This window comes from Ornithorhynchus anatinus, chromosome 20, assembly GCF_004115215.2.
Source record: "Ornithorhynchus anatinus isolate Pmale09 chromosome 20, mOrnAna1.pri.v4, whole genome shotgun sequence".
In the NCBI taxonomy this organism is placed as follows: domain Eukaryota; kingdom Metazoa; phylum Chordata; class Mammalia; order Monotremata; family Ornithorhynchidae; genus Ornithorhynchus; species Ornithorhynchus anatinus.
In genome coordinates this window covers 28,313,622-28,340,935 of record NC_041747.1, presented here as the reverse complement: position 1 = coordinate 28,340,935, position 27,314 = coordinate 28,313,622, and the positions used below count along the sequence as shown (strand labels likewise).

The following is a 27,314-nucleotide window of genomic DNA, read 5'->3' as shown; positions in this document are numbered from 1 at the left end:
CGAGTCTCCCCCCCTCGTAAACAACCCCGAGAGACATAAAACCCCGTTTTAGGGATGCCAGGAAAGGTTACGTGACTTGTCCAAGGGCACAGTAATAATAATAAAAACGGTATTTATTAATGACCGCTCTAAGTGCTGAGCTTAGGAGTCGGAGGACCTGGGTTCTAATCCCAGCTGAGCCGCTTGTCTGTGTGTCCTTGGGATGTGTCGCTTCATTTCTCTGGGCCTCAGTTACCTCATCTGCAAAATGGGGATTAAGACGTGAACCCCGTGTGAGCCTCGGACTCTGTCCAAAGTGATTGGCTTGGATCTTCCCCGGTGCTTTGTACGGTGCGTGGCACGTAGGAAGCGCTTAACAAATATTTAAAAAAAAAAAATAGAATCAGATGAGACACGGTCCCTGGCCCGTTACGGACTCAGAGTCTAAAAGGGAGGGAGAGCTGGAACTTTATCCTCCTTTTACAGATGAGGAAACTGAGGCACAGAGGGCTTAAATGATTTGCCGAAGGTCACACAGCAGGCTAGTGGAGGAGCTGAGGTTAAACCCGGGTCTCCTGCCTCCATCTTGGGCGGGAAAGGCAGCAGATCGATCAGAGCTTCCTTACATGTTCCCCTGGGGTCGGATCTTCTCAGGGATCCCCCCCCCCCCCCCCCCTCGGGAGTGGGGCATCCAGGAGTGAAAGGCACAGGCATCTCCCCTCCCTTTTCCCTGCCCGTTCCTCCCGTGAGGGTCAGTGCCAGGGGACTAGAGGTGGCAACTGCCCGGCGAGGACTCCTCTCCACATCTCTTCCAGAGGGCCCTTCCCGACTAGGCCCTCATTTACTCTTCTCCCATTCCCGTCTGCGTCACACTGGCACTTGGATTTGACCCCGGTATTCACCTCTCCCTGAGCCCCCCAGTAATTCCTTATCCACTGTAATCCCCCGCGAGGAGCTGCGTTCCGGAAAAAGGCCACGACTTTCTTGCTCTTTTGAAATGATATTTTACCCGATGATCCGGCATCACGTATGGAGAGATTTGGGCTAACAGGGTGGAAACGGCCTAGAAGATTTTAATTTTAAGGAGAATTCTCTAACCGTCATTCTTGATGCCCTCTTCCCAGTTGCTCAGGCAACAGCTGAATAGGATAATTGAGGAAAATTTGTTGAACAGTTAATCAATTTAATCAAAGATATTCACCTTCTGCCTCAGAGTTTGAAAGGGAAATCTGGATGCTTAGAATTCTCCACCTATCAGATGGATTTGTTCCTTAAAATTGTGTACATTTAATCCTTGCTGGGTCTAAACATCTCTTGTTTGACGCATTTCGCGCTGACCTCCTAAATCATGACTTTCCACAAAACGCTATTTTTACACAACACCGTCGGGAAGCTGGCAACCCCGTGGATTCGTTCAGTCGTGTTTATTGAGCGCTTACTGTGTGCAAAGCTCTGTACTAAGCACTTACGGATGGGTAAACGGAGACATCGTCAGGGCAGGGTATCAGAAGTAATGGCCTAGCGGATAGCGCTGGCCTGGGAGTCAGAAGGACCTGGGTTCTAGTCCTGGCTCCGCCACGCGTCTCCCGCGTGACCTTGAGCAAGTCACTTCACTTCTCTGTGACTTGGTTATCTCATCTGTAAAATGGGGATTAAGACTGGGAGCTCCATGCGGGACAGGGTTTCGTCCAACCTGATTAGTTGGTACCTCCCCCAGCTCTTAGTACAGTGCCTGGAACAAAGGACGCGCTTAACAAATACCATTAAAAAAAAAAAGGCAGTTGCGGGGGTGGGACGGTAATCTAGGAATCTGGGGAGAACAGAAACGAATCGGGGAAGGATTCCTCAGAGAGATGTTATTTCAGAAGGGCTTTGAAGTTGGGGACAACTGGGCTCTGCTGGATGTGAACGGGGAGGGAGCTCCAACAGGGAAAGGCGGGAGCAAGAGGTTGGCCGTGGGAGAAATGAGAGCTCTGCTCCAAGACCACACAGAAGAGAAGATCAAGCTAAAATCCGTCCGCTCCTTCGCCTTCGTATTTTACCCGAAACGACCGGCTCTTTCGTTTGCCGGGCTAGATGGTTTTCACCAGAAGCAGCGTGGCTCAGTGGAAAGAGCCCGGGCTTGGGAGTCGGGGGGACGTGGGTTCTAATTCCGGCTCTGACACTTGTCTGTGGTGTGACCTTGGGCAAACCACTAAACTTCTCTGCGCTTCAGTTCCCTCGTCTGTAAAATGGGGATTAAACCGTGAGCCTCTCGTGGGACAACCTGATTACCTTGTATCTACGCCGGTGCTTAGAACAGTGCTCGGCACACAGTAAGCGCTTAACCAATACCATCATTATTATTTTCCTGATTCTACTGATTCTATTTCTCGAATCTTCAGCATCTTGAATCTTCAAGGAATAGAATTTCTTGATTCTATTCATTACCGTTGTTCTCGTCTGTCCGTCTCCCCCGATGAGACCGTGAGCCCGTCAAAGGGCAGGGACCGTCTCTACCTGTTAGCGATTTGTCCATTCCAAGCGCTCAGTACAGTGCCCTGCACATAGTAAGCGCTCAATAAATACTATTGAACGAATGAATGAATTTTCCACTGCACAAACAAATCACGTTAGAGACTCGTTTTCTCGTTAGGTTGGGATTAGCCCCACCTCCACAAGAACATTTTCCTCTGCGGTCCCTGAGCACGTGCTGTCTCCGGTTTAAGCTGTTCTTCTCAGGCTGGACGTTTCCACCTCTACGCTCCTCTCCTCTCTCAGGGGCTCCTCAGTTGTCTGACCCTAAGTTACCTGGCCCTTGGTTGGTCCCGAAGCTCATTTTTCCAACCTCTCCCTGAAGGCCAGATCCAACCATGTGGCTTCCCAGAGGCCCACGCTGCCCGACGGTGAAAGCAGAACGTCACTTACCTAGTCGTTCGGGTGCTGAAAATCTCCCCGCGTAGCGCCAGGCAATCCATAAAGGATGATTTTGAGCTTAAATGCCGGAGCCAGCCCTCAGAATAGTAGCGCCTCTGCCACGCAGAGAAACCGACCAAACGTTTTCATTATTTTAGCATCTGTCTCCCCGGCTAGACTGCCCGTCAACGGGCAGGGATCGTCTCTACCTGTTGCCGACCTGTCCATCCCAAGCGCTTAGTACAGTGCTCTGCACATAGTAAGCGCTCGATAAATACTATTGAATGAATGAATGGGTTCCTTGAGGGCAGGGATCCCGTCTACTAAGTTTAGTCTCACAACAGATGCTCAATAAATGATCGATTCGTTTCATTAGAGGAACGTTTCCGGGGGAGTTTCCCCTCGACCCCGTCTTTCCTGAGCAGAAAGTCAAATCGTCCCATTTGTTCTGACCGGGGTGCAGACAGTAAAGGACTGTAGTCGAGGCCTGTGTCCTAACAACAGGCTCCCCAAGAAGGCAGCCCCAATTTGGGGATGAAACACATCTTGAAGGAAAGCATCCACACGGGTTGCCCTTCCTGATTCCTCGTAGCCAGGCAACTTCAACGAAAATAGCCCGGCAGGAAAGAGCAGGTCATGATCTCTGCAATGATTACAGTGATCCGTTATTACAACTATTATCATCATCGTCGCGGCCGCTGTTGTGATTAAAAAGAATAACTAGCATTTGTTAGACACTAACGGGCCGAGCACTGTCCTAAGCGCTGGGGTGGGGACAAGGAAATCAGGTCAGACTGTCCCTGTCCCAGGTGGAGCTCACATGCTAAGTAGGACGAACGGGAATCGAATCTCCTCTCTACAAATGAGGAAACTGAGGCCCGGAGAAGTTGTGACTCGTCTGAGGTCACACAGCGGGCAGGTAGAGGAACTGGAATTAGAACCCACTACCGGGAGGACGCAATATTTCTGAGCCTGTGCTCTTTCCACTAGGCCATAATTCCTGTCTATGCAGGTCCCAGGGGATTCCCAGGGCACCCCCGGCTACGTGAGTGCAAGAACTGCGGACGAGAGAGACCCTTCACAAACCAGGAAGGCTACAGACCCGTGTTCAACCGAGAGTCCTGGAACTCTAAGACTTAAAATAAATAACCCAACGGGACTCCGTTTCTCCCGTCTTTCCCTATCGTCTCCTTCCTCCCAGAGCCGCGTGTCAGAGGGTTCGCGGCTAGCTGGTTGGGGGTCCCAAGACCTCCGTGTACAGAACCCAGGAGAGCCTAAATAATAGTAATAATAGTGAATAATTGCTCGGCGCCTGATAACCTTGTATCTACCCCAACACTGAGAAGAGCGCTTGGCACACAGTAAGCGCTTTAGAAATACCATTATTATTATTAGGTCATCCCAGGACTCTGGCCCTGCCCTTCACCACCCTGCCCCCGTGGCCAGCCCCGATACCCGGGGAGACCCCTCCCAGAGCTTGCAGCGGGCAGAAAGTCGCGGGCAGCGGCCCGGTAGCCCCCCTAGCCCCCCGCCCGCCCGTCTCTCTTCTAATTACTCTGCTGCTGATTAGCATATTTCACAACGCAGCTATGCCAGGAGCTCCAATGACACACTCGAGATGAGCGCGGGCCCCGCTGCGGTTACCGTGGTTACCGTTTTACCTCTTCCCCCCCCCCCCCAAAAAAAAAACCAACCCCTTCTACGTCTTTACTCCACAAAAGGTCCATTTTGGCAACCGTATGTCTGTTCGATTATTTATTCGGATCTTTCAACCCGACATCCTCATGTTTCCTGTTTCACCCTCTTCCTTGCTCCCGTCCCCACTTTGGCAAATGGCTCTTGTCTGTCTTTCCGCCACATTAGATTGCAAGTTGCCCGTGGGCAGCGACTGTGTCTGTGGCAGCTTCATCACAATGCTTGGTGCTCCACTGTTGGATCACTCGACGCTATTTACTCTGCGCTTACCGTGTGCGGAGTGTTGGTTCTAAACAGGTGGGACGGTAGAATCCAATAGGTAGGCGCGATCTTTATGAATACCATCAACTGACCCGTCCACTGTTCGATGAATTAGCATTTGGTATGATAAATTAATCCCCTGGTCGCAAGCCTGCCTCGAGTGGGCCAATAATTTCCTGAACGCCGCTCCTGTATGTCACGCGTTAGAAGCAGCATGGTGATAGCGAATAGAGCGGCGGGCTGAGAGTCAGGAGGTCATGGGTTCTAATCCCGGCTCTGCCACCTGTCTGCTGAGTGACCTTGGACAAGTCAGGGAAGCAGCAGGGCGCGGTGGACAGAGCAGGGGCCCGGGAGTCAGGAGGTCATGGGTTCTAATCCCGGCCCCACCACTTATGACCTCGGGTAAATCACTTCACTTCTCCCCGTGCCTCAGTTACCTCATCTTTAAAACGGGGACTAAGACTGTGAGCCCAACGTGGGACAACCTGCTTACCTTGCATCCATCCCAGAACAGTGCCCGGCACATAGTAAACACTTAACAAATACCATCATTATTATTGTTGCTATTATTCAGAGTGCCTCAGTTACCTCACCTGTAAAACGGGGATTGAGACCGTGAGCCTCATGCGGGACAGGGAGAACGTCCAACTTGGTTTGTTCGCATCCACCCCAGCACTTGGAACGATCCGCGCCACATAGTAAGGGCTTAACAAATGCCATTATTATTATTTATTCATTAATTCAATTGTATTTATTGAGCACTTACTGTGTGCAGAGTACTAAGCGCTTGGAAAGTATAATACAGCCATAGAGAGAGACAATCCCTGCCCACAACCGGCTCAAATTCTAGACGGGGAATATTATTATTATTATTCCTTCGGGAAACACACCCCGGGGGGAAATGGCCCAAGAAGGAGACCCCAGTTAACACTGCAGAGAGCTGAGAGAACAGAGAGGGCAGGGTGATTCGCCCAAGGTCACACAGCGGACCGGGGGGGGGGGGGGGGGGGGCTGGGATTAGAACCCAGGCTTCCTGACTCCACATCCCAGGTTCTTTCCACCAGGTGACATCGCCCATCACTCAGATGCGTCAGAGAGAGCAATGGCCCGGAAGCAATAGGTAGAAAGATGATTCTCTGAAAAACCGAGGCACCGGGTAGGCCTGAAGGTGACCTCTGAGAAAGATCCGAAGTCTGAGCTAAAGGGCGGGCAGGCGTTCGAGCTGCTCTGCATTTTGTGGGCCTCCCACATCCCTATTCACAATTCAAATCAAACACATTTATTCTTTTTTATGGAAATGGTTAAGCGACTGCTACGCGGCAGGCACTGTTCTAAGCACCGGAGAAGGTCCAAGGTAATCAGTTCACACTGGGCTGACGGTTTGAACCCCCATTTTGCAGTTGAGGGAACTGAGGCACAGAGAAGTGAAGTGTCCTGTCCAAGTCGCGCGCTTTTTCTCCCTTCTCCTGAGACCCATCTTATCCGCCCCAGCTCTTAGTGCGGCGTTTGGCACTTAGTAAGTGCGTAACAAATCCACAATTTTTATTTGTGACCGTAGATTCAAAATTAGAATAGGGAGTGCCCGACCAGAACCTAGGACCTTCGGACTTTTGAGGCCACGCTGGATCCACTAGGCACCAGCGCTTCCCAATTCTTCCATGTACTGCTAGGCTCCGCCTGGCACGGGAAGGAATAACTCTCCGCAACCCTTCGCCTCTAGTCCCCGACACTCAAATGCCATCCCGGCCTCACGTTTACCCCCGCCTCCCTCCCGCCCCCAACCGGGGGTCTCCGGGCCGGGGTTCAGCTGTCTTGACGGGGCCCAGAGAAGCTAAGTGGCTCGCCCAAGGCCACCCAGCACGCAGGCAGTACAATCAGGACTAATACCCAGGTCTGAGAAGCAGTGCGGCCCCCAGTGCAAAGAGCACGGGCCTCGGAGTCAGAGGATCTGGGTTCTAATCCCAGCTCTGCCACTTGTTTGCTGGACAGGTCACTTCACTTTTGTTTTACGGTACTTGTTAAGCGCTTACTATGTGTCAGACACCGTTCTAAGCGCTGGGGCGGGTACAAGTCGATTAGGTCCCCGTCCCGCATCTCATAATACCGGGAGCAAGAACAGGAAACTTCTCTGGGCTTCCGTTTCCTCATCTGTAAAATGGGGATGGTGACTGTGAGTCCCATGTGGGACATGGACCGTGCCCAACCCGATTAGCTTCTTATCCACCCAGAACGTGGATCAGTGCTTATCACAAAGTAAGTGCGTAACGAATACTACTAAAAACAAAGTCCCCTGACTTCCAGGTTTGTGCTGTTCCCACTAGGCCACGTTCCCACTAGGTTCCATTTCACAGACACATGTATGTAATCATCGTGGCTCAGTGGAAAGAGCCCGGGCTTTGGAGTCAGGGGTCATGGGTTCGAATCCCGGCTCGGCCGCTTGTCAGCTGGGTGACTTTAGGCCAGTCACTTAGCTTCTCGGTGCCTCGGTGACCTCATCTGTAAAAAGGGGATGAAGACCGTGAGCCCCACGCGGGACAACCTGATTCCCCTGGGTCTCCCCCAGCGCTTAGAACAGTGCTCGGCACATAGTAAGCGCTTAACAAATACCAACCTTATTATTATTAATCATCAACGACCTTGATGCTTCCCTCAGACTCAGTTAGCGGATAGATCAGGGACCTGAGAGTCAGAGGACCCGGGTTCTAATGCTGTCAGTTGACTGCTGTATGACCTTGGACAAGTCACTTCATTTCCTCTGTGTCTCACTTGCCTCATCTGGAAAATGGGGATTAAGACTACGAGCCCCATATGGGACGTGTACTGTGCCCAACCCGATTGGCTTGTATCTACTCCACCAGTTAGTACATCGCCTGGCATGTAGCGAGCGCTTAAAGAATACCATTTTTTTTTAAAAAAGCAGGTTTTTGGTTTCTTGAAAGCTTGATACGCTTCCACGTCGTCGGCCAAGAAACCGAGACTATCTTCCTCGATTTTTTTTCACTTAAACCTTGCGTTCCCAGTTGAAGATTTAGTTGACAACCCGGAGCGAGCAACGTTCCAGGGATTCAGAAACTATCCACCATTCCCCCTTCCCTGCCTCCCTCCAGGACCCGCGGGGAGCCCGACGCCGCTCCGACGTGGGCTGCGGCAGACAGACAACATGGGAGTTCATCCCCTTCCTGCCAACACGTTCCCCGCTTCCAAGCCCCCAGCAATTCCTGCGCACACAGCGAGGCCCTCCACTCTACGGAGTTTGTCATCCCCGCGCCGCCGGGAAAGCCAGATGATGGGGGTGATGATCTCACATAAAGCCCCGAGCCGGTTGTTAACCGGGAACATCTGAGGCGATAGCGGGCCGGAGGGGCCCGTGGGAGGACGGCTTTTCTCATAAATCCCTTCGCATCCTCGTCGACCTGGCCGCCCCTGAGACGGCGGGTGCGTGGATGAGGGGTAAAGAATTTTGGAAAGGCCCACCCGGGTTCGGATCGGACGCCGGGCCAGATCCTGCTCGGAAAAGTCAATGATTTCCCGAGCTCCTTTGTGCGGATCATTAATCTTTTCTGAGTAGAAGGTGAGGCTTGGCGAACGTGCCCATCGGTTCAGTGGGGATTAGAAATGACTTCAAGAAGGCTTTGATCCATTCCAGGAGAGGAAAACCTACTGCTGACCTTCTCCCCGGGCCTCCATCTCTTCTTCCTTGACCCCGACCCCTAGCCCAAGCCCTGTTTCTGGCCTGGAACATCCTCCCTCCTCAAATCCGACAATTACTCTCCTCCCCCTTCGGAGCTTTATTGAGGACACGTCTCCTCCAAGAGGCCTTCCCCGACCAAGCCCCCATTTCCTCTCCTCCCACTCCCTTCTGCCTCGCCCTGACTTGCTCCCTTTGCTCAACTCCCTTCCTAGCCCCGCGGCACTTAGGTACATATTTGTAATTTATTTATTTATATGAATGTCTGTTTTCCCCCTCCCTCGAGGTTGTAAGCTCTCCGTGGGCAGGGAATAGGACTATTACTGTACTGTACTCCCCCAAGCGCTTAGCACAGTGCTCGGCACACAGTGGGCATTCAATAAGTACGACCGACTGAATGAACGAATGAAAAGTTAAGGCCGTGGGAGACATTTTTAACAGTGTCAGGTGGTCTATCCCGAACCGTGAGGATGATGTCCAGGCGGGCAATAATAATAATAATAATAATAATAATAATGGTTAAGGGCTCATGTGTCTACCGACTCTGTTATATCGCACTCTCCTTAGTACGGTGCTCTGCTCACGGTAAGCGCTCAATAAATACCACGTAAGTCCCCGTCCCACGTGGGGCTCGCAGTCTAAGGAGGAGGGAGGCCAGCTACAGGATCGCCATTTGACAGATGAGGAAACCGAGGCCCAGAAAAGTTAAGTGGCTTGCCCAAGGTCACCCAGCAGGCCCCTGGCAGAGCTGGGAGTAGAACCCAGGTCCTCTGACTCTCAAGCCCAGGCTCCTCCCCCTAGACCCCGCTGCTTCTCTACATCGCTCCGTTCCTCCAAGGTTTCTGTTGACCCCAGATTAGTGAGAGTCCTGGGCCGGACGGACCTTCGGTCAGACCCAATAATGGCCCCGTGCAAGGTCTTCCGTAGCTTACTCCTCAGCCAGATTCGGCCTGGGGAATCTACATCACAGAGAACGGATCCCTCCAAATCGAGGGGAGGGTTGGAGACTTCGGTATCCCGGAGCTGATCGGAACAGGCTGCCGACCTCAGCTCCACGCCGGCCGGCGCCGCAGAAGAATATTTCCGATTCCTCCTTCGACGGAATCTCTTCCAGCTCATATAGCACCCAAGGCCCCTTCCCACCCAAGCGTACGGGAGGGGGTTTCGGGACCCCAGGCTGGATGAGAAGCCCCAGTCCCTGACGGCAGGTTTCCCGGAACTTCCCAAAGCCGCAGGAGCTGGCAGCCGACCGATCCCGAGTCCCGCCCCAGCCCTCCGCCAGATCTTGTCCTCGCAGACGTCGGCCCGTTTCACACCCCCGGCCCCTCCCCTCCGGTAAATCGCCCAAGATGAACCTTAAAATAAGCCCGTTCCGTTTCATCGGCGCTGCAAACTCATGGGTCGGGGGAGCGGGAAGGGGAAAAAAAAATCATTACCAACTCGAGATCGAAACCCAGTCATTATTCCACTCCACCGTAATTGAAGAAAAATCCCAGACCAGCTGGAGTACAGGAGGGAGGATCAATTTCAGCAGTAAATTCCCGGCCCTGTGGCGGGGTCCAGCACTGGGCGAACCCTCCGAAGTGGTTTCCTTTGGAATTTCCTTTATTTTGTCGGAAAAGTTAATAAAATGTTTGAAATTCCTAATAAATCCTAAAAATAATAATGTATTCAATTACTGACCCTCTATCCCCTAATAAATATCTTCGGTTACTGACAGTCTGTTGGCAAAGCACAAGGCAGCTTCCTATTCTCTTCCTTTCGACAACCCTCCTTTGTTTCCGCGGGTTCTCGGAAATCCTCTCTGACCTAGATTTCCAAGATGCTGTCTTGACCCGGTTCCTGCTAATATTTTTTTCCTTTCTCCATCGCCCTCAGAGGCTCATCCTCTCCATCTACGGTTCCCACCCACCGAGCCCTCGGCCTCTTTTTCTTAGTCATAACTTTCTACTCCCGCCACTGGGGCACGGGAGTAACTCCGGAAGAAGGTGACACGGACCTCGACGCGACAGGGAGGATGCAGCAAGGAGAGGAAGGAGTACGGCCTAGCGGAAAAGCGCCCAGGCCGGAGGGTCCGAGGACCTGAGTTCTAACCCCAGATCTGCCACTTGCCTGCCGCGTGACGTTGGGCAAGTCACTTCGCTTTTCTGTGCCTCAGTGTCCTCAGCGGTAAAATGGAGATTAAGACTGGGAGTCCCAGGAGACACATGGACTGTGTCCAACCTGATTAGCTCGTACCAGCGCTCAGTACATCGTCTGGCACTCAGTAAGCACTTGATACCATTTTATAAAGAGGCTTCTTGACAATCTGGCGAAAGGAATATTGTAATCTCCTTTGGTAGACCGTCAGCTTCTCGGGGGCAGGGCCCCCGAGCCTTGCTTCTGTTGAACTTTGCCCAGTGTGAACGTAACACAACGCTCTGAACTCCACAGGGGCTCGGCACACACACCGGGGACCGGAGAAGCTGCGACGTGTTGGCTAACTGTTTGAATGGAGGTAGCTTCCACAGCTGTAGACTTTTCCCCTCAAGGGAAGCGGCGTCGCCTCGTGCATCAGGAATCAGAAAGACCTCGCTCGGCCACTCGCCTGCTGCGTGACCCCGGACAGGTCACTTCACTTCTCCGTGCCTCGGTTACCTCATCTGTAAAACGGGGACGAGGCTGGTGAGCCGGATCAGGTCCGACCTGATTAGCTCGAATCTCTCCCAGAGCTCAGGACAGTGCTTGACACACAGTAAGCGCTTAACGGGTACCGTCGTCATTATTACAATCACAGTTACGGCTCTCGCCGACCATCTCTACTGAATGGTATCTTTCCAAGGACACAGGGAGAGCTCGATGAATAGCGCTGATTGAATGCGAGACCGATCCGAGAGACGATGGTGCCGCCGTGAAAGGGAACCCGGGGTAGGGGCAGGAAGGTGGAGAGAGGAGAATCGGCCACTGACGTGTTAGGGCGGTGAGTGGGGCAGGGTGACCTCCTTCTGCCCAGAAAGCCTCACAGCTAAACCCTACTGTGACTGCTCACGATTCTCCTCCTTTTCCAAGCCTTTCCGGACTCCTCTCGCTCCGCTTCTAACATCCTTCGGCCTTCTGACCTTCCAAAATACTCTATTCCTTTCCACTCGGCCACGGCTCACGCCGGTCGCCCTTCTACGCAAGTAGCCGAGTGTGTCCGCAACCGATCGAGGGTATTTATTGACGGTTTCCTACGTGGAGACCACCGGACTAAGCTCTTGGGGGAGTACGGTTCAACGGATTTAGCGGACGCATTCCCTGCCCACGGTGAGCTTACGGTCTAGAGGGGGAGACGGACATCAGTGTAAAAAAGGTAGAAGAAATAACTTAAAGATACGTATATACATCCCGTGGGGGTTGAGCGTGCGGCAAATACCAAATGTCCCGAGGTCAAAACTCTAAGTGCACAGATGATGCGGAAGGGCGGAGGAGCCGGGGAAAAGAGGGTTTAACCGGGGAAGGCCTCTTGGAGGAGGTGGGACCCGACTCCCCATCTAGATACGAAATTCCCCCAAGTTAGGATTTCGGTTTCCTACTACGTCTGCCGCTTGCTTGGGACAGCGGGCTCCTTCTCCCCAGCTGTTCTCCCTCCTGGCATCCTTATCCTCCGGAAAAGGAAGTGATTTGGCCCGTGACTTTTGTTCCTGACTCTTCCTTCCTTAGCTAGCTAAGTTATTGCCCTTTCCAGGGCTCCTGCCAGCATCGAAGATTCTCCCAGGATATCCCAGCTGACACAATAATAATGTTGGTATTTGTTAAGCGCTTCCTATGTGCAGAGCACTGTTCTAAGCGCTGGGGGAGATACGGGGTAATCAGGTGGTCCCCCGTGAAGCTCACGCTTAATGCCCATTTTACAGATGAGGTAACCGAGGTACGGAGAAGTGAAGTGACTTGCCCACAGTCACACAGCTGACAAGTGGCAGAGCTGGGATTCGAACCCATGACCTCTGACTCAGTCTGACTCTGACCACAATCCCTCCCCCCCCCCCCGCCCCCCGCTTTTCAGTCCTCTTCCTTCAGCCCGGTCCCACTATTAGAAGTGCTCGCTGGTAAAAGTTGGCCTCGATTTCAGATGGAATAGACTTGTTTTCCTTACCACCAGCCAGACGCACATAACTAAGATGAACCAATTCAGAAACAGGCACCTTTCCCTGCTCGTAGTAGGACGGAAAGCCAACTTATCAAGCAGAGGAATAACCCCGACACCCACATCCCCTTCGACCGGCATTACCTCACCAGCGCAGCTCCAAAGGAGGAATCGCAAGTCGGAGAGATCCCGTCAAGCTTCAGGGCCGACGGCCCACCGGCCACCCGTGCCCCTCTTAAAGTGGGCTGAAAAGATGGCTGAGACGGACAAGCCGGCTAGCGCTCCGAGTCTTATGAAAGGTAAAGTAACACGCCCAGATCGTTTCGATAGCCAGATCCCACAACCGACACGTTTTCAGAATCCGCCCTTTCCTTTCCCCGATTGAATGGACGAGTGAATCCAAATGGTGGCCACCACGCTGGTCCAGGAGCTTGTCCAATCCCTGCCTCGACTACTGCATCCGTCTCCTGTCCCTTCCCCCTGCCGCCCGTCTCTCACCTCTCCAGTCCACCCTTCCCTCTGCCGCTGCCCAGATCGCCTTTCCCCAATGGCCCTGTACGTACACCTTGTCACTTTTCAAAAACCTCCGATGGTTTCCAATTCCTCTCCGCATCAAGCAGGAAGTCCCGACGGCTGCCTTCAAGGCCCACCTTCAAGCCCTTCTGAATTCACCTCTCCGCCAGTTGTATTTTTACCAAGGAAACTCTGTGGATATTCCGCCAGAATGACTGCAGTTGGAGGTGGGACATTCTGGGAGAGATATGTCCACGGAATCGCTATGGGTCGGTGATGACGAGAGAGCCTGGGCCGAGACAAGACCGGGGGATCCTTCCTGTTTAATTTACACTTTTCCCCTCCTTATAATTCCGCCACCGTCCCTTTTAGTTCTCCAACAGCCCCTAAACCCTGGGTACTCCCGGCTCCCTCGGTACTTATGTAGATGCGATAGTAATAATTACGATATTACGCCCGCATTGGGTGTTCGGGAAGTAGGGAGCTGGTGAAGTGGCAGGTTCCCCGCCCACAAAGAGCTTACCCTCTAACTGGGGAGACAAACCTGCGAAGATCCACAAGTCGGCCGGTCAAAATATAAAAACGGAGCAGACACGTGTCCCTGAGGGCCGAGGCAGGAGTGGATAAATCCCGAGCACTGGAGTTGGCAGAAGAGATGAGGTGACTCGGGGTGGGGGGGGAATTAATCGGAGAAAGCTTGACGAAAGAGCCGGAATTTTAGGATGGATTTGAACACGTTCGTATCTTTATATTCTATGCTTTTTTTCTGTTTGTAATTCTGTCAGTGTCCGCCTCCCCTGCTAGACTGTAAGCTCTTTCTACTAATTCGATTCTACCCCACCAGACCGGCAGTACGGTGGTCTGCAGGCTGTAGTCGCTCAGTAAACTGCGCCGACTGATGGCCGATCGGCACCTGCCGTCACCTCGGCTCCACGCACCAGACATCTCCCCGATGGCACTCTGCTTGGCTCGTTCCCCAATCCCTGTCATTCCTGGCCCTTCCGAATTCAGTAAGCAGGTCTCCAAACCCCAGGTCAACCTAGTCCGCGTGCCGTGTCGCGGCAACCCGCTTCTAGCTTCACGAGACGAAGGCGCCGAGTGTTCCCTGTGGATGTACGGACCCAATCCACTTGCGGTGCCGTAGGCTTTTCCTGGTATGGCCGAATGGGTCGGGGAGGTCGTCGGCCCCACCAACTGGAATTAATGTTAATAATAATAGTGGTATTTGTTAAGCGCTTACTATGTGCAAAGCACCGTTCTAAGCGCTGGGGGGATACAAGGTCACCAGGTTGTCCCACGTGGGGCTCACAGTCTTAATCCCCATTTTCCAGGTGAGGAAACTGAGGCACAGAAAAGCTAAGTGACTTGCCCAAGGTCACACAGCTGACAAGCGGCGGGGGCGGGATTAGAACCCACGACCTCTGACTCCCAAGCCCGGGCTCTTTCCACTGAGCCACGCTGCTTCTCTTGAGTCAAGGCCTTGAAGCAGCGTGGCCTAGCGGCCAGAGCCCGGGCCTGAGTTCTAATCCCAGCCCCACCGCTGGCCTGCCGTGTGACCCGGGCAAGTCACCTCACTTCTCTGCGCCCCGGTTACCACATCGGCTCACAGTTTCAACCCCCCCCCCCCCCCCGGGGGACAGGGACAGTGTCCAACCCAATTAGTTGGATCTACACCAGCGCTCAGAACAGCGCTTGACATACAGTAAGCGCTTAACAAATACCATCATTATTATTATTATATCAAGGAACCCCCCAGGGCCATAATGACCCCCGGTCGTCACTTGGCAATATGTGGTTGGGAGCGGTTTCTTAAAACCTGCTGGTCCATCTGAGACTGGCTGGCGGGGCTAATATCGCCGACCAACATTCAAATAACTTCCGGTGACCTACGGGGAAAGTCGCGAAAGGAGTTGCCCAAGTCCACAAAGTGAGATACCGTCAGACCCGCTTAATATTCTGCTTGCTAGCACCCTGGCCCATCGCTCAAACACATCTGGTTCTCGATGATTAATGTCGTTATGTTTATCATCACACGCTGATGATCACCCTTTGGTATCTTGGCCCGGGTAGAAAACCCGATCCCTTATTCATCAGAGATATGATTTGTGATATTAACTTCCAAGTTAGAGCCCGACAACGCGCCGACAACTTAGTAATTATCGCCTCCCGTCTTTCTTCCCTTTACCCGGGCTCTGTTCAAAAGCCTAATTCGGGTATTAATGGTCTTGCCTTTTTTTTCAGACCCAACGGCCTGAAAAGTGAGAGTCAAAAGCAGACTTGAAAGGGAATTCGGAAACCTTGGGCGGTGCTGCTCCTAACGGCGGGGAGGGCCTGTCAAGTCCGCTCCCGTTGTCGGGTCCATTTATTGCTGTCCTCTCCCCAGCGCCCCGCATGCAGTAAGCGCTCAATAAATACGATTGGATGAATGAATTTCTGGAAAATCGTAGGGTCATCGAGGAGGAAGGGACTTGAGAGGCCATGTCCCCCTGCTCTCTGTCTCCAGGAAAGACAGAAACTAAATCATCCTGCCTCTGACCCACGGCTGCGGCTCCCGGCAATGCAAATCCATCCTCCTCCTTTCGCATTCCCAAATGATCGGCTCCCCCATCAAAACCCTTATTTTAAAAAAAAAGGTCACCTCCTTCAAGAAGCCTCCCCCCATGCATCTATTCACCTGACTGGACCTACAATCCCCTTAGGCAACTCAGCCCTCTTGGTTCCCTTATTCGCTCCTCAGTTGGAAGGGAATATTCCCCAAGGGCCAGTGCTGGCGGATCTGTCCCTTCCGCTGCAGCTATACGTTCAGGAAAGGTTAAAGGTTTCGAGGGCCATTTAGCAAACATCCATTCCCTCGCGTTCTTCGTCCGTAGGGTCCAAGTCGGGAGCGTCAGAGGTGTCAGATGGCTTTTCCTGGATCTCCCTTACTTTCCAATTTGGGCAACATTATGCACTCTTTCACCTCCAATCCATTTCTCACATCTCTCCCCTGGCCCGGAAGGACCCTTCCCGCTCTACTTCTCCTACCCACCTCCTCCTCCTTCAAAGCCCTCTCCAAAAGCCACCATGCCCAGGAAGCCTTCCCTGCGTGATCCCTCGCCTTTCAAACTATGGCCCCTGACCCTTGGCCCCCTCAGCACCCCTAGGTTTTTATTGATTTGTTCTCGATCCCCTTCTCCCCCGTATCTGTCGGGTACAGACTCTCGCTCTCACATCTGTATCCATTTCATCCCTTCCCTCTAGACCGAAAGCTCACTGCGCGCAAGGAACGTGTCTAGGAGTACACGGTACCCTCCCGGGGGCTTAGTTCAGTGTCCTGCGTGCAGCGAGTGCTCAAGAACTAGGACTGATTGAATGAATAAATACGATCGACTGACAACTATTTATGTCAACCTCCTTGGCCGTTAGACTGCAGGCTCCTCGAGGGCAGGGCTAGTGTCTTGTCGTCTGCTTTGTCCCTAGGGTGCCCGGTTCAGTGTCCTGGACACAACAGGCACCCACTGCCACCGAGGGTCCCAACCGGTCCCACCCAGCAGATCTCTACTAAGACAGACTCCGACCCCCGGCCCTCCTCCCCCGACACTTCTCCGGGCCAGCTTCACCCCCCAGAGGATGCCGGGAGCGGGCCCCGAAACGTCTAGAATCTGCTCTGAGAGAATCCCGGCCCTTCATTTATTCGGGAGGAGGACTCGCTCCAGCCTCGGCCGTTTCTCCCTAAATTGCTGAGGCTTTTTTTTTTTTTTCTTTTCCAATTAAATCACCCACTGACGGGAGCAATTTTAGTAGGGCCCTTTTTAACTCCGTCAGGAGCCGGAAAGATAACGAGCTCCCGCCTGCCACAACATCAGTCGGACACAGGGCCGTCACTCAGGGCCTGCGCTCCGAGACAAGGGAGGGAAATGCAGGGAGAAGGAGAAGGGAGTGGAAGAGAAAGGTGCGGCCCTCTGGCACTGAGGCACTGCAACGTTTCTTTCACGGCAGCCTGTCGAGAGCAGGGCTAAAGCAGGAGCTGCGATGCCTGGAGATTCTCCTCCCGAATTAACCCGAGCTAAAGATAATAATAATGATTATCGAGGCTTTGGTTAAATGTTTACTACGTTCCAGGAACTGTACTGAGCGCTGGGGGAGAGACGAGGCAAGCGGGTTGGACCCGGTCCCGGTCCCGTATAGGACTCACAGTCTTAATCTTGGGGGAAGCGGCGTGGCTCAGTGGAAAGAGCCTGGGCTTCGGAGTCGGAGGTCACGGGTTCGACTCCCGGCTCCGCCGCCTGTCAGCTGTGTGACGGTGGGCGAGTCGCTTCACTTCTCTGTGCCTCAGTGACCTCATCCGTAAAACGGGGATTAGCCGTGAGCCTCACGTGGGACGACCCGATGACCCTGTATCTCCCCCGGCGCTTAGAACGGTGCTCGGCCCGTAGTAAGCGCTTGACGAATACCGACATCACTATTATTAATCCCCAGTTTAGAGAAGAGGGAACCGAGGGCCGGAGAAGTGAAGAGACCCGCTCAAGGTCATGCGGCAGACGAGTGGCGCAACTGGCACTCGAACCCAGGCCCTCCTGAATCCTCCTGCAAGATGTCACCGGGGCTCCCAGGGGAGTCACAGAAGCCCTTTTCCCTCCCCATCCTTCGGGAGGGCTGGGCGTCCGATTTCACTGCTGTTTCACTAGCTGGGAAAAGGCTGCTCCCCTAGGCCTCGCATTATTATCATAACGATGATAATAACGTTGGTATCTGTTAAGCGCTTACTAGGGGCCGAGCACCGTTCCGAGCGCCGGCGGAGACCCAGGGGAATCAGGGTGTCCCACGAGGGGCTCACAGTCTCAATCTCCGTTTTCCAGATGAGGGAACTGAGGCACCGAGCGGTTAAGTGACTCGCCCAAAGTCACCCGGCCGACAAGCGGCCGAGCCGGGATCCGAACCCGTGACCTCTGACTCCAAAGCCCGGGCTCTTTCCACTGAGCCACGCTGCTTCCCATCTCCCGCTTGTCATCTGCAGGATCTCTGCCTGGGCATCGAAAAACCCTCAGAGACTCCAGCAAAAACTTCCCGGAGCCGAGGATCCCACGCCGATGATGCCCTCTCGTGTCTCAGTCACGGAAAGGCAAGAGCTGCGGTCCGGGAGTTTGGGAAACGACTGAGACATTTGCCAGATGCGGGCGAACACTTGCCAAGGCCTCACGAGAATGGAGCGACACACCTGGGCAAATTGTTTCCCGGTGGGGGTGGAGGGCCGGGGGAGGGATGGGGTGGGAAGGGGCGAGGGCAGGGGAGTCCTTCTTCCGCTCCACGAACCTGGGTTCTCAACCCGTGGCTCGGCGGAGAGAGCCCGGGCTTCGGAGTCCGAGGTCACGGGTTCGACTCCCGGCTCCGCCGCTTGTCAGCTGTGCGACCGTGGGCGAGTCACTTCACTTCTCCGGGCCTCGGTGACCTCATCTGGAAAACGGGGACTAACTGTGAGCCTCGCGCGGGACCACCTGATGACCCGGGATTCCCCCCCCCCCCCCCAGCGCTTAGAACAGTGCTCTGCACAGAGTAAGCGCTTAACAAATACGAATATTATTATCCTGGCTCTGCCTCCTACTATATGACCTGGGCATACTTAACAACTCCTCTGGGGCTCAGTTTTCTCACCTATAAAATGGGGATTAAACCTTCCTCCCCTCTATTTGGATTGTAGGGCCGCACGTGGGACAGGGATCCTACCCGATTATCTTATACGTACCCCAGCACCCACTACAGTGCACAGCACAGGGTAAGCCCCACGATCAATGATCTCTGCCTCCCCTTAGAGAACCCCTTCCACTCAGCGTGGCTCAGTGGAAAGAGCACAGGCTTGGGAGCCAGGGGCCATGGGTTCGACTCCCGCCTCTGCCACTGGTCAGCTAGGTGACTGTGGGCAGGTCACTTCACTTCTCTGGGCCTCAGTGACCTCATCTGTCAAATGGGCCTTTAGACGGCGAGCCTCACGTGGGACGACCTGATGACCCTGTATCTCCCCCAGCGCTCGGAACGGTGCTCTGCCTAGAGTAAGCGCTTAACGAATACCAACATTGTTCATCTTCTTGCCACCCTTCCCCCGGTCCTCCCCGTGGGCTACCCCCCGTCACTCCCCTCCCTCACCCAACGGCTCGGAGCCTACGTACGCTCAGACCTCCGGGCCTCCTCCCACCTCCGGACCCTTTGGCCTCTCTCAACGTGTACGACTGGGGCTGCACTTCAATCAATCAGTGGTATTTATTGAGCGCTTACTCTGTGACGAGCACCGTACTGAGCGCTTGCGAGAGGCCAATATAACAGAGTTGGTAGACGTATTTCTTGCCCAACGCGAGCCGACAGGGACTGTGTCTACAGTCTCTGTTATATCGGGCAAGCTCACGCCCCGCCCCTCGAAACAGCCGAGTCGACACGGCCACTGAGAAGCAGCGTGGCTCGGTGGAAAGAGCCCGGGCTCGGGAGCCAGAGGTCACGGGTTCGGATCCTGGCTGTGCCACCTGTCAGCTGTGTGACTGTGGGCAAGTCACTTAACTTCTCTGTGCTTCAGTTACCGCGTCTGTAAAACGGCGATTAACTGTGAGCCTCCCGTGGGACGACCCGATGACCCTGTATCTCCCCCAGCGCTTAGGACGGCGCTCTGCACGTAGTAAGCGCTTAACAAATACCAACACTCAATTAATTAAACTACATGGCCCCTGACTTCCACACAGACCTCTGAAACTCCTGGCTACATCATTTGTAAAATTCAGCAAATGCCCAACCCACAGCCCTCTACCCAAACTTTCTGGGCCAGAAACGTAGCCCTCTCCCAAGCGCTGTGAACGGTGCTCTGCACATAAGAAGCGCGCGATAAATACCACCGATTCGTTGACTGTTTGCAACCTCTTTCCGCTCGCCACTGATCACGCAGCTCGCGTCCTCTAAGCTACGGATCCCAGAGAAGAAAAGATCCCGAAGCACTCCCACAGGAACACCGGCCTAAGTCTGACAGCCAAAGGGGCCTCCAGAAACATCCGATTCATTTTGAGGTTTCCATCTATCGCAGCGTTTTCACTCGCTCGGAGAGCATGAAAGATCACAGAAGAATATCGGCAGCATCTGTGACGGCCACCGGACCAAACCGCCCGGCAGAACGATTCCTCTCGGAGTACGCGGAAAGGTCCGGTCAAACCACGGGTCGGCCGATTCGATCTGGAGCAGACGGCAGGAAGTCAACGCCGTCACTGTGTTTCTCTGTCTCGTTTCGGCAGGGGTTCGTGGACGGAAAGAACACGAGTGCTCAGATGTCCATCTGATTTCCCTCTGCTCTCGGACGAGACCGCCCTAATTCAATGGATCTGGCAAACGCTCCCCCAGCTCCGACAGCCCCGACGCCGTCTGACCTCACCGGCCTCTGCCGTGCTTTGCAGGTGGCCTCCAGAGGGGCGGAAGGGCACGCGGCATTTCATTCCGAACTCACTCCGTCACCCAGGCGGCCCCCTCCCTTCAAACCGCGCCCCCCCCCGTCCCCCCCACCCCCCGTGCCCCCCCGGAGCCGCGCGGGCCCCTCGACCGACCTTCAGCGGGGAGATGTGCGATTGCAAGACGTAGCCGTGCACATTTTCTATCTGCGACAGGTTCTTCTCGGACACGTGGACGAGCTCGGGACCCCGCACTTCGTGCGTCAGGCGAGGTAGGGTGTGATCGTGGTGGGCCTCGTCATCCTGATAGCGATACTTCTAGGAGAAAGAAAAGACACCGTGTGCTTGGTACGGCGTCGGGAACGGTCACCAAAGCGGCGTTGCCCCATTTGTCTTCCTCGCTCTCCGAGGGGACCGCTTCAGCCGGGGGGACGGCGGTGCCCGGGGTTCTCCGCGTCCGAGGCCCCGGCCGCCCAGCCGGACAGGGCGAATACGGAAGGGTCTTAAGGACCACCCCCTTTGTGGTCACCCCCTTTCTGCCGGCTTGCAGACTAACTACGGGACCTACCACGACCGTGTCCCCGATATTGTACCAAGGGATACGAACCACCCAGAGTCCTCCCTGCTCGGGTTATTACAGGCAAGATTTAAAAACAGAAACGCACGAGCTGTCGGGGGGACAACCGTGATCAAACAGACAGTGGCATGCATGGAGTGCCCAAGCGTGAAGCACTGTACTAAGCATTTGGGAGCTGATTTTTGAAGGTATTTGTTAAGCGCTGGGGTAGATGATAATAATAATCAAAAGGTATATGTTTAACTGTGCGCCAAGCACTGAACTGAACGTTGGGCTGGAAACAAGGAAATCAGGTTGACACAGTTCAAGTCCCATATGGCCATTTTACAGAGGCTCAGGGAAGTGCCCAAGCCCAAGATAATAGGAATAATGTTGGCATCTGTTAAGCACTCGCTATGTGCAGAGCACCGTTCTAAGCGCTTGGGGAGATACAGGGTAATCAGGTTGTCCCACGTGAGGCTCACAGTCTTAATCCCCATTTTACAGATGAGGGAACTGAGGCACAGAGAAGTGAAGTGACTCGCCCGCAGTCACACAGCTGACAAGCGGCGGAGCCGGGATCGCAGGGCAGACAGGTTGAGGAGTGGGATTAGAACCCAGGGCCGTGCCCCACCCACCAGCTGTGGCTGGAAGACAGACAATTCTTGCACAGGTCCTCTAAATAATGACGGTATTTGTTAAACGCTAACTGTGTGCCAAGTTGGGCCACTGTCCAGGACAGAATTCTGGATAGGATGGATGACTGTTCTGGCTCAGTTAAAATTCACACCCACATGACAACGTGACACACGCATCTCGGAAAAAAATGAGGCTGGATTTGGAGGTTAACGCCGAAGGCCATCTTGTTCCGAAATTCAGAGCGAGCAGTAATAATAAGAAGCATTTGCCGAGCACCCGTCTTTATGGTATTCATCAAATGTGTACTAAGCACTGCGGGAGAGACAGGATAATCAGGTCGGGCACGGTCCCCGTCCCACATGGGGCTCACGGGGCTAAAGAGGAGGGAGTAGGATTTAATCCCCCTTCGGCAGAAGTGGAAACTGAGGTACAGAGAAAGCAGTTGTGACCTGGGGCGGGTCACGCAGCAGGCAGGTGTCGGAACAGAGATTAAAACCCGGGTTCTTTGACTCCCAGACTCGAGCTGTTTCCAATAGACCACCCTGCTTCTCGACTGATGCAACGCCTAGTATTAATTAGGTGCTTGATCTTTATTTTAAGGGCATTTGTTCAGCTCGGACTATGTGCCCGGCTTCGTTCTAAGCACCGGGTAGATGGAGGTTGAACACGGTCCGCGTCCCACCTGGGGCTCACGGTCTTAATCTCCATTTTACGGATGAAGGAACTGAGGCCCAGAGAAGTGAAGTGACTGGCCCGAGGCCACCCAGCAGACAAGCGGCGGCGGCGGGATCAGAACCCGGGGCCTTCGACTCTCGGGTCGGTGCTCTTTTCCACGAGGCTACCCCGCTTCTCGCCGTTTTCCAACCCCAAAGCCGTGAACTCGGTCTTCGTCTTCCGTTCCGGCCCCGGGGGCGGGGGAACGAGATGAGTTCTTCCCGCCATGTGCCACGTGGGCAGCACGGAGCGCTCATCCTATGCCAGTTACGCCATCCCAGTCAGCAGACACCTACAGAAGCTGGCATCGGGCCCTCGGGATCTCCACGGCGAGCGGCAGCCAGACGGACAGCATGCCTCCGTCGGGGCCGACACCCAGGCTTCGACGTCAGAGGCTCGGAGCCCCGGGAGCCCCTCGGGCAGGAGATGACACAAACCTCGGTCTCTCGGCCACCGTCGTGCCTTTTCCGAATCGTCCCTCAGCCGGTCAGCTCCACGTGGGACAGGGACCGCGTCCGTCTCCTCGTATCATACCTAACCCCAGCGCTCGGCACAGAGCGGGCGCTCCATCAGTCGCACAGTTAGTACAATTTAGTATTCCTGAGCCCATTGCTTTTTCAGTTGCTCGCGACCTGGGGCTCCGACTCCTTCAACTCCGCCACCTGTCAGCTGTGTGACTCGGGGCAAGTCACCTAACTTCTCTGGGCCTCAGTGACCCCATCTGTAAAATGGGGATTGAGACTGTGAGCCCCACGTGGGACAACCTGATCACCTTCTATCCTGCGCTTGGCCCGTAGTAATCGCTGAACAGACGCCATTATTTTTTTTCCCCAGCGCCTCCCAGAAAATTCCAGAGAAAATTCCACAGCCCCCAGAGCCTTCGCCGGAACCTCCGGCGCAGAGAACTCCAGAACGTCTCCATCACACTCCGCCAGGGGCCTAGCGGTCCAAGGGGAGTCACGCGCCAAGATGCGGAACGTCCCGTCGCCTCAGAAGCCGCCACCTGGTTGGAGAAACCACAGCCAGACAACATTTCCCGTTCGAGCCGACCCCGAACACGAGGCCGGGACCGACGGTACCGGGGGTCTGCCGGGGGCGCCTCGCCTCCGCCCGCCTCTGGGATTCTGGCCACGACCCGATGCGGGCAGATGTCGACGTTCATTAAATCACGCCTCAGCTTGTCTGCAGCTGGCGGGGCCCCCCGGAGTCCTCTCGGCCGACCTCAGCTATTGGAAATCCTCTTTAATTACCTCGATGGGAGGCGGTGAGACCAAAGGTGCCGCCGTGAATTTTTAAGGGGTTTTGGCCATCCGAGAACCGATGATTTAAATGAAAGCTTGAAATCATCTGGGGGATGTGGAATTGAGAAAGTGGAGCTTGCTTGGGACATTTCAGCCTTACTACCAGCCCCGAACCCCTGGCTTCAAGGTCTTCCGCCAGCTCTCTGTCCTTCACTCGTCAGCTCTCTTCAGTCACTTCTCCCCAGCTCACACTCTTCAGTCCTCCCAAGTCTATTCTCTAACTTTTTTTTTAAAATGCTATTTGTTAAGCGCTTACTATGCGCCAGGCACTGTACCAAGTGCCGGGGTAGATGCAAGCTAATCGGGTTGCCTTGGGCAAGGTACTTTTCTCTGCCTCAGTTACCTCATCTGTAAGCCTGTGGGCCCCAGATGGGAAGAGGGACTGTGATCAACCTGATTATCTTGTATTTACCCCGGCGTTCAGTAGAGTGCCTGGAACTTAGTAAGCGTTTAACAAATGCCACAAAAACAAACAAAAAACAGTCCATGTCCCACACGGGGCTTTTGGTCTCAGTCCCATTTTACAGACAAGGTAACTGAGGCACTGAGGAGTGACTTGCCCGAGGTCACGCAGCAGACGAGTGGCGGACCTGGGATTAATAACGCTGGTATTTGTTAAGCGCTTACTCTGTGCAGGGCACTGTTCTAAGCGCTGGGGTAGACACAAGGGAATCAGGTCGTCCCACGTGGGGCTCACAGTCTTAATCCCCATTTTACAGATGAGGTCACCGAGGCCCAGAGAAGTGAAGGGACTCGCCCACAGTCCCACAGCTGACAAGTGGCAGAGCCGGGATTCGAACCCACGACCTCTGACTCCAAAGCCCTGGCTCTTGCCACTGGGCCACGCTGCTTCTCTCCCCGGGTCCTTCTGACCGCCGAGCCCCTTACTCTAACCATTAGGCCGCAATGCTCCTCACTTGGGATAGATGCTCATTCGACTGTCCGTGTCATCTTTCATTCTGACTTCACTCTTTCTAAATATTTCTTCGAGCGGCAACTCCCCTGTTAGAGCAGAAAAGGTCCTGGTGGGTAGGGAACACATCCTGCGCGTCGTCGTTCTTTCCCAAGCACTTACCACGGGATCCGACGGACGCTTGGTAAATAGCGTGACCGCTATTACCGACCGTGACGGCATTATCAGGCACTTACTGTGTGCCAGGGACGCTGCCCAGTGCTGGGGACTCGGGGAAGATCCAGGATTGCCAGATTGGGCGCAGTGCCTGTCTCACAAGGGGGCTCACATTCTCAGAGAGGAAGAACAGGTGTCTTCTCCCCATTTTACAGATGAAAAACGGAGGCCCAGAGAGGGTAAGTGGCCGGCCCGAGTCGCACAGCAGGCAACCGGATGAGCCGGGGTGCGAATCCAGGGCTTCTGACTATCAGGCTGGGGTCCTTTCCACTAGGCTACCCTGTACAACAGAAGCGTAAGGCCAGTTCCCAGCGTATAATGTCAATCTTCCCCTCCGGACTGTAAGCTCCTGGTGGGCAAAGGAATATTTCTCCCAACTCTACTGCACTGGGCTTCCCCAAGAGCCCAGTACAGTGCTCTGCACTCACAGTAAGTGCTCGATAAATTCCACCGGTCGATGAAAAGAGCCTACAACGGGGGCAGTCTCTGATACTTGATGATTTCATAGTTCATCCTAGCCCCGTTGAGGCTTACCATCAGTTTACCAAATCGGGGATAGCTCAGAACGCAATTTTAAAGGGCCCCTGTGTTTTCAGCCCCCCCCCCCCCCCCCCCCCGTCCCTCTCTTTGGATCTGGTCTTGGTTTGGATGTATTGGAATTTTTAAATCCGGGAAGGCAGGGGAGAAGGGGCATTCGGCGCTTCTGGGCTCCTTCTCTCCGGTGTTATCCAACTCATGGCCCAAATTCCCCAAATCGTTCACAGTCTTCCGCCGCGGATGAAAAGTTGCGGAGGAAAAGGTCTCTTTGCCCCCCAAAATCCGCTTTTTCCTCCGGAGTGTAGGCATTTTAGAATTCCACAAGATGGTGCAGTAAGCATCCTCAAGTTTAACCCAAAGCCGTGCGGATGCCGACGGGCAGATCGGTTTTGGAAAGTTTTGTCCGTAACAAACTTGGTCTTACCTACTCTTCAACATTCCCCGACCCAGATGCCCCGTATAAATAGACCTATAGACGTATAGCATACGTACACACGAGGACATATACCATCGTACGCGGATACATACACCAAGCCCACACACTTCGGGTAGGCAAATGATAATGGAGTGAGTCAGGTTTTCAAACCTCTCTCTCGGTGCTGCGGTAACGGGGGGGAAAACATTTAATCAACAAGCTTAAAGTAACCATCAAGCTCAAATGTAAGCAGGTGACGGCTCCATAATTCAGTTAACATGAAATAAGTGTGGGTTTGAATTCCACCCTCCCCCTCCCCGGCGAAACCTCCGATGAGCAACTTGGTTTCGATTCCCCGTAATGGGTCCCGTTTCCACAGACAAGGTCAATTGATGAAATCGCAAGCTGCCTCCAACTAGGAGTTCCCAGAGGTCGGGAGTTCCTGCTAATTGAATGATTTGGCACGGAAATCTGCACGTGAGAAGGTAGAGAGCATATCCTGCACTGAAATTTGAAGCTCCTCAGATCCCCCTAGTCATTCGTTCATTCATTCGATCGTATTTATTGAGCGCTTACTGTGTGCAGAGCACCGTGCTAAGCGCTCTAGTCCTTTAGGTCCCACTGTTTCCTGTTCAGTCATTTGCAACTCCTTTTTTTTTTTTTATGGCATTTGCTGACCACTTGCTATTTCCCAGGCACCGTACTAAACGCTGAGCTAGATGCAAGCTAATCCGGTTGGACGCAACCCCTGTCCCACACGGGGCTCACAGTCTTGATCCCCGATTGTACAGTTACGGTAACGTAGGCCCAGAGAAGTGAAGTGATTTGCCCAAGGGCACACAGCAGACAAGTGGGGCATGGACTGTGTCCAAACTGATTGCTCTGCATTTATCCCATCACTTAGTATAGTGCCCGGTACATAGTGAGCACTTAATAAACACCTTTTTTTTTTTTTTAAAAAAAAAAAAAAAAGGCCACCGGGGACAACTTTCTCGAATTGCTTTCCTTCCACTGGTCCACCGCTCCAGCTTCTCGCGGTCGACCTGGCATTGGCCCCAAGCCTCTGGGCCACTGCTGAGCTCTACGCAAACCAACACTGAGGAGGTCATCGAGTAAATGCAACAAGAATGGGAAGCTTAACTTCCTCCGGCTCCCCTTCCTCCCTCCCTTCCTTCCCCCTGCTAACAAGTTGTGTCGGCATGTCTTCCCCGTTAGACTGCAAGCTACCTGAGGGGAGGGAGGTGTCAAACCTAGGGCACTTCCCTAAACACACACAACGTGCTTAGTAGATACGATGGATTCTACTGGGTTGTAAGCACCTCGAGGCCAGGGATCACCTCTCCTAATGCCATCGCACTCTCCCAAACCCTTAGCACAGTGCTCGGCATTCAGGGGAAGCTCGGTAAATCCCACTCATCGACGGACGAGTCAATCGATCGTTGATTTCGCTCCTTCCAGGGATTCTATACGCGAGGCGCATGACGGAGAGGTGG

The 27,314-nt window shown here is 53.9% G+C and overlaps 1 protein-coding gene across 13 annotated transcripts in view; it reads right to left on the bottom strand.

Annotated features, from left to right (window-relative positions):
* DLG2 (discs large MAGUK scaffold protein 2) overlaps window positions 1-27,314 on the bottom strand; it is a 603,132-nt gene that overhangs the window by 321,122 nt on the left and 254,696 nt on the right. For 11 of the 13 annotated variants that reach the window (XR_005661215.1, XM_039914987.1, XM_039914985.1 and 8 more), the window contains one exon: window positions 20,687-20,848. Coding sequence is in view for 12 of the 13 variants with exons in the window: in XM_039914987.1 (XP_039770921.1) it covers window positions 20,687-20,848 (162 nt within the window). In the remaining variant the exon portion in view is untranslated. The remainder of the gene's footprint in view (window positions 1-20,686; window positions 20,849-27,314) is intronic. The other 2 variants (XM_029047964.2, XM_029047965.2) reach the window with 1 other exon arrangement.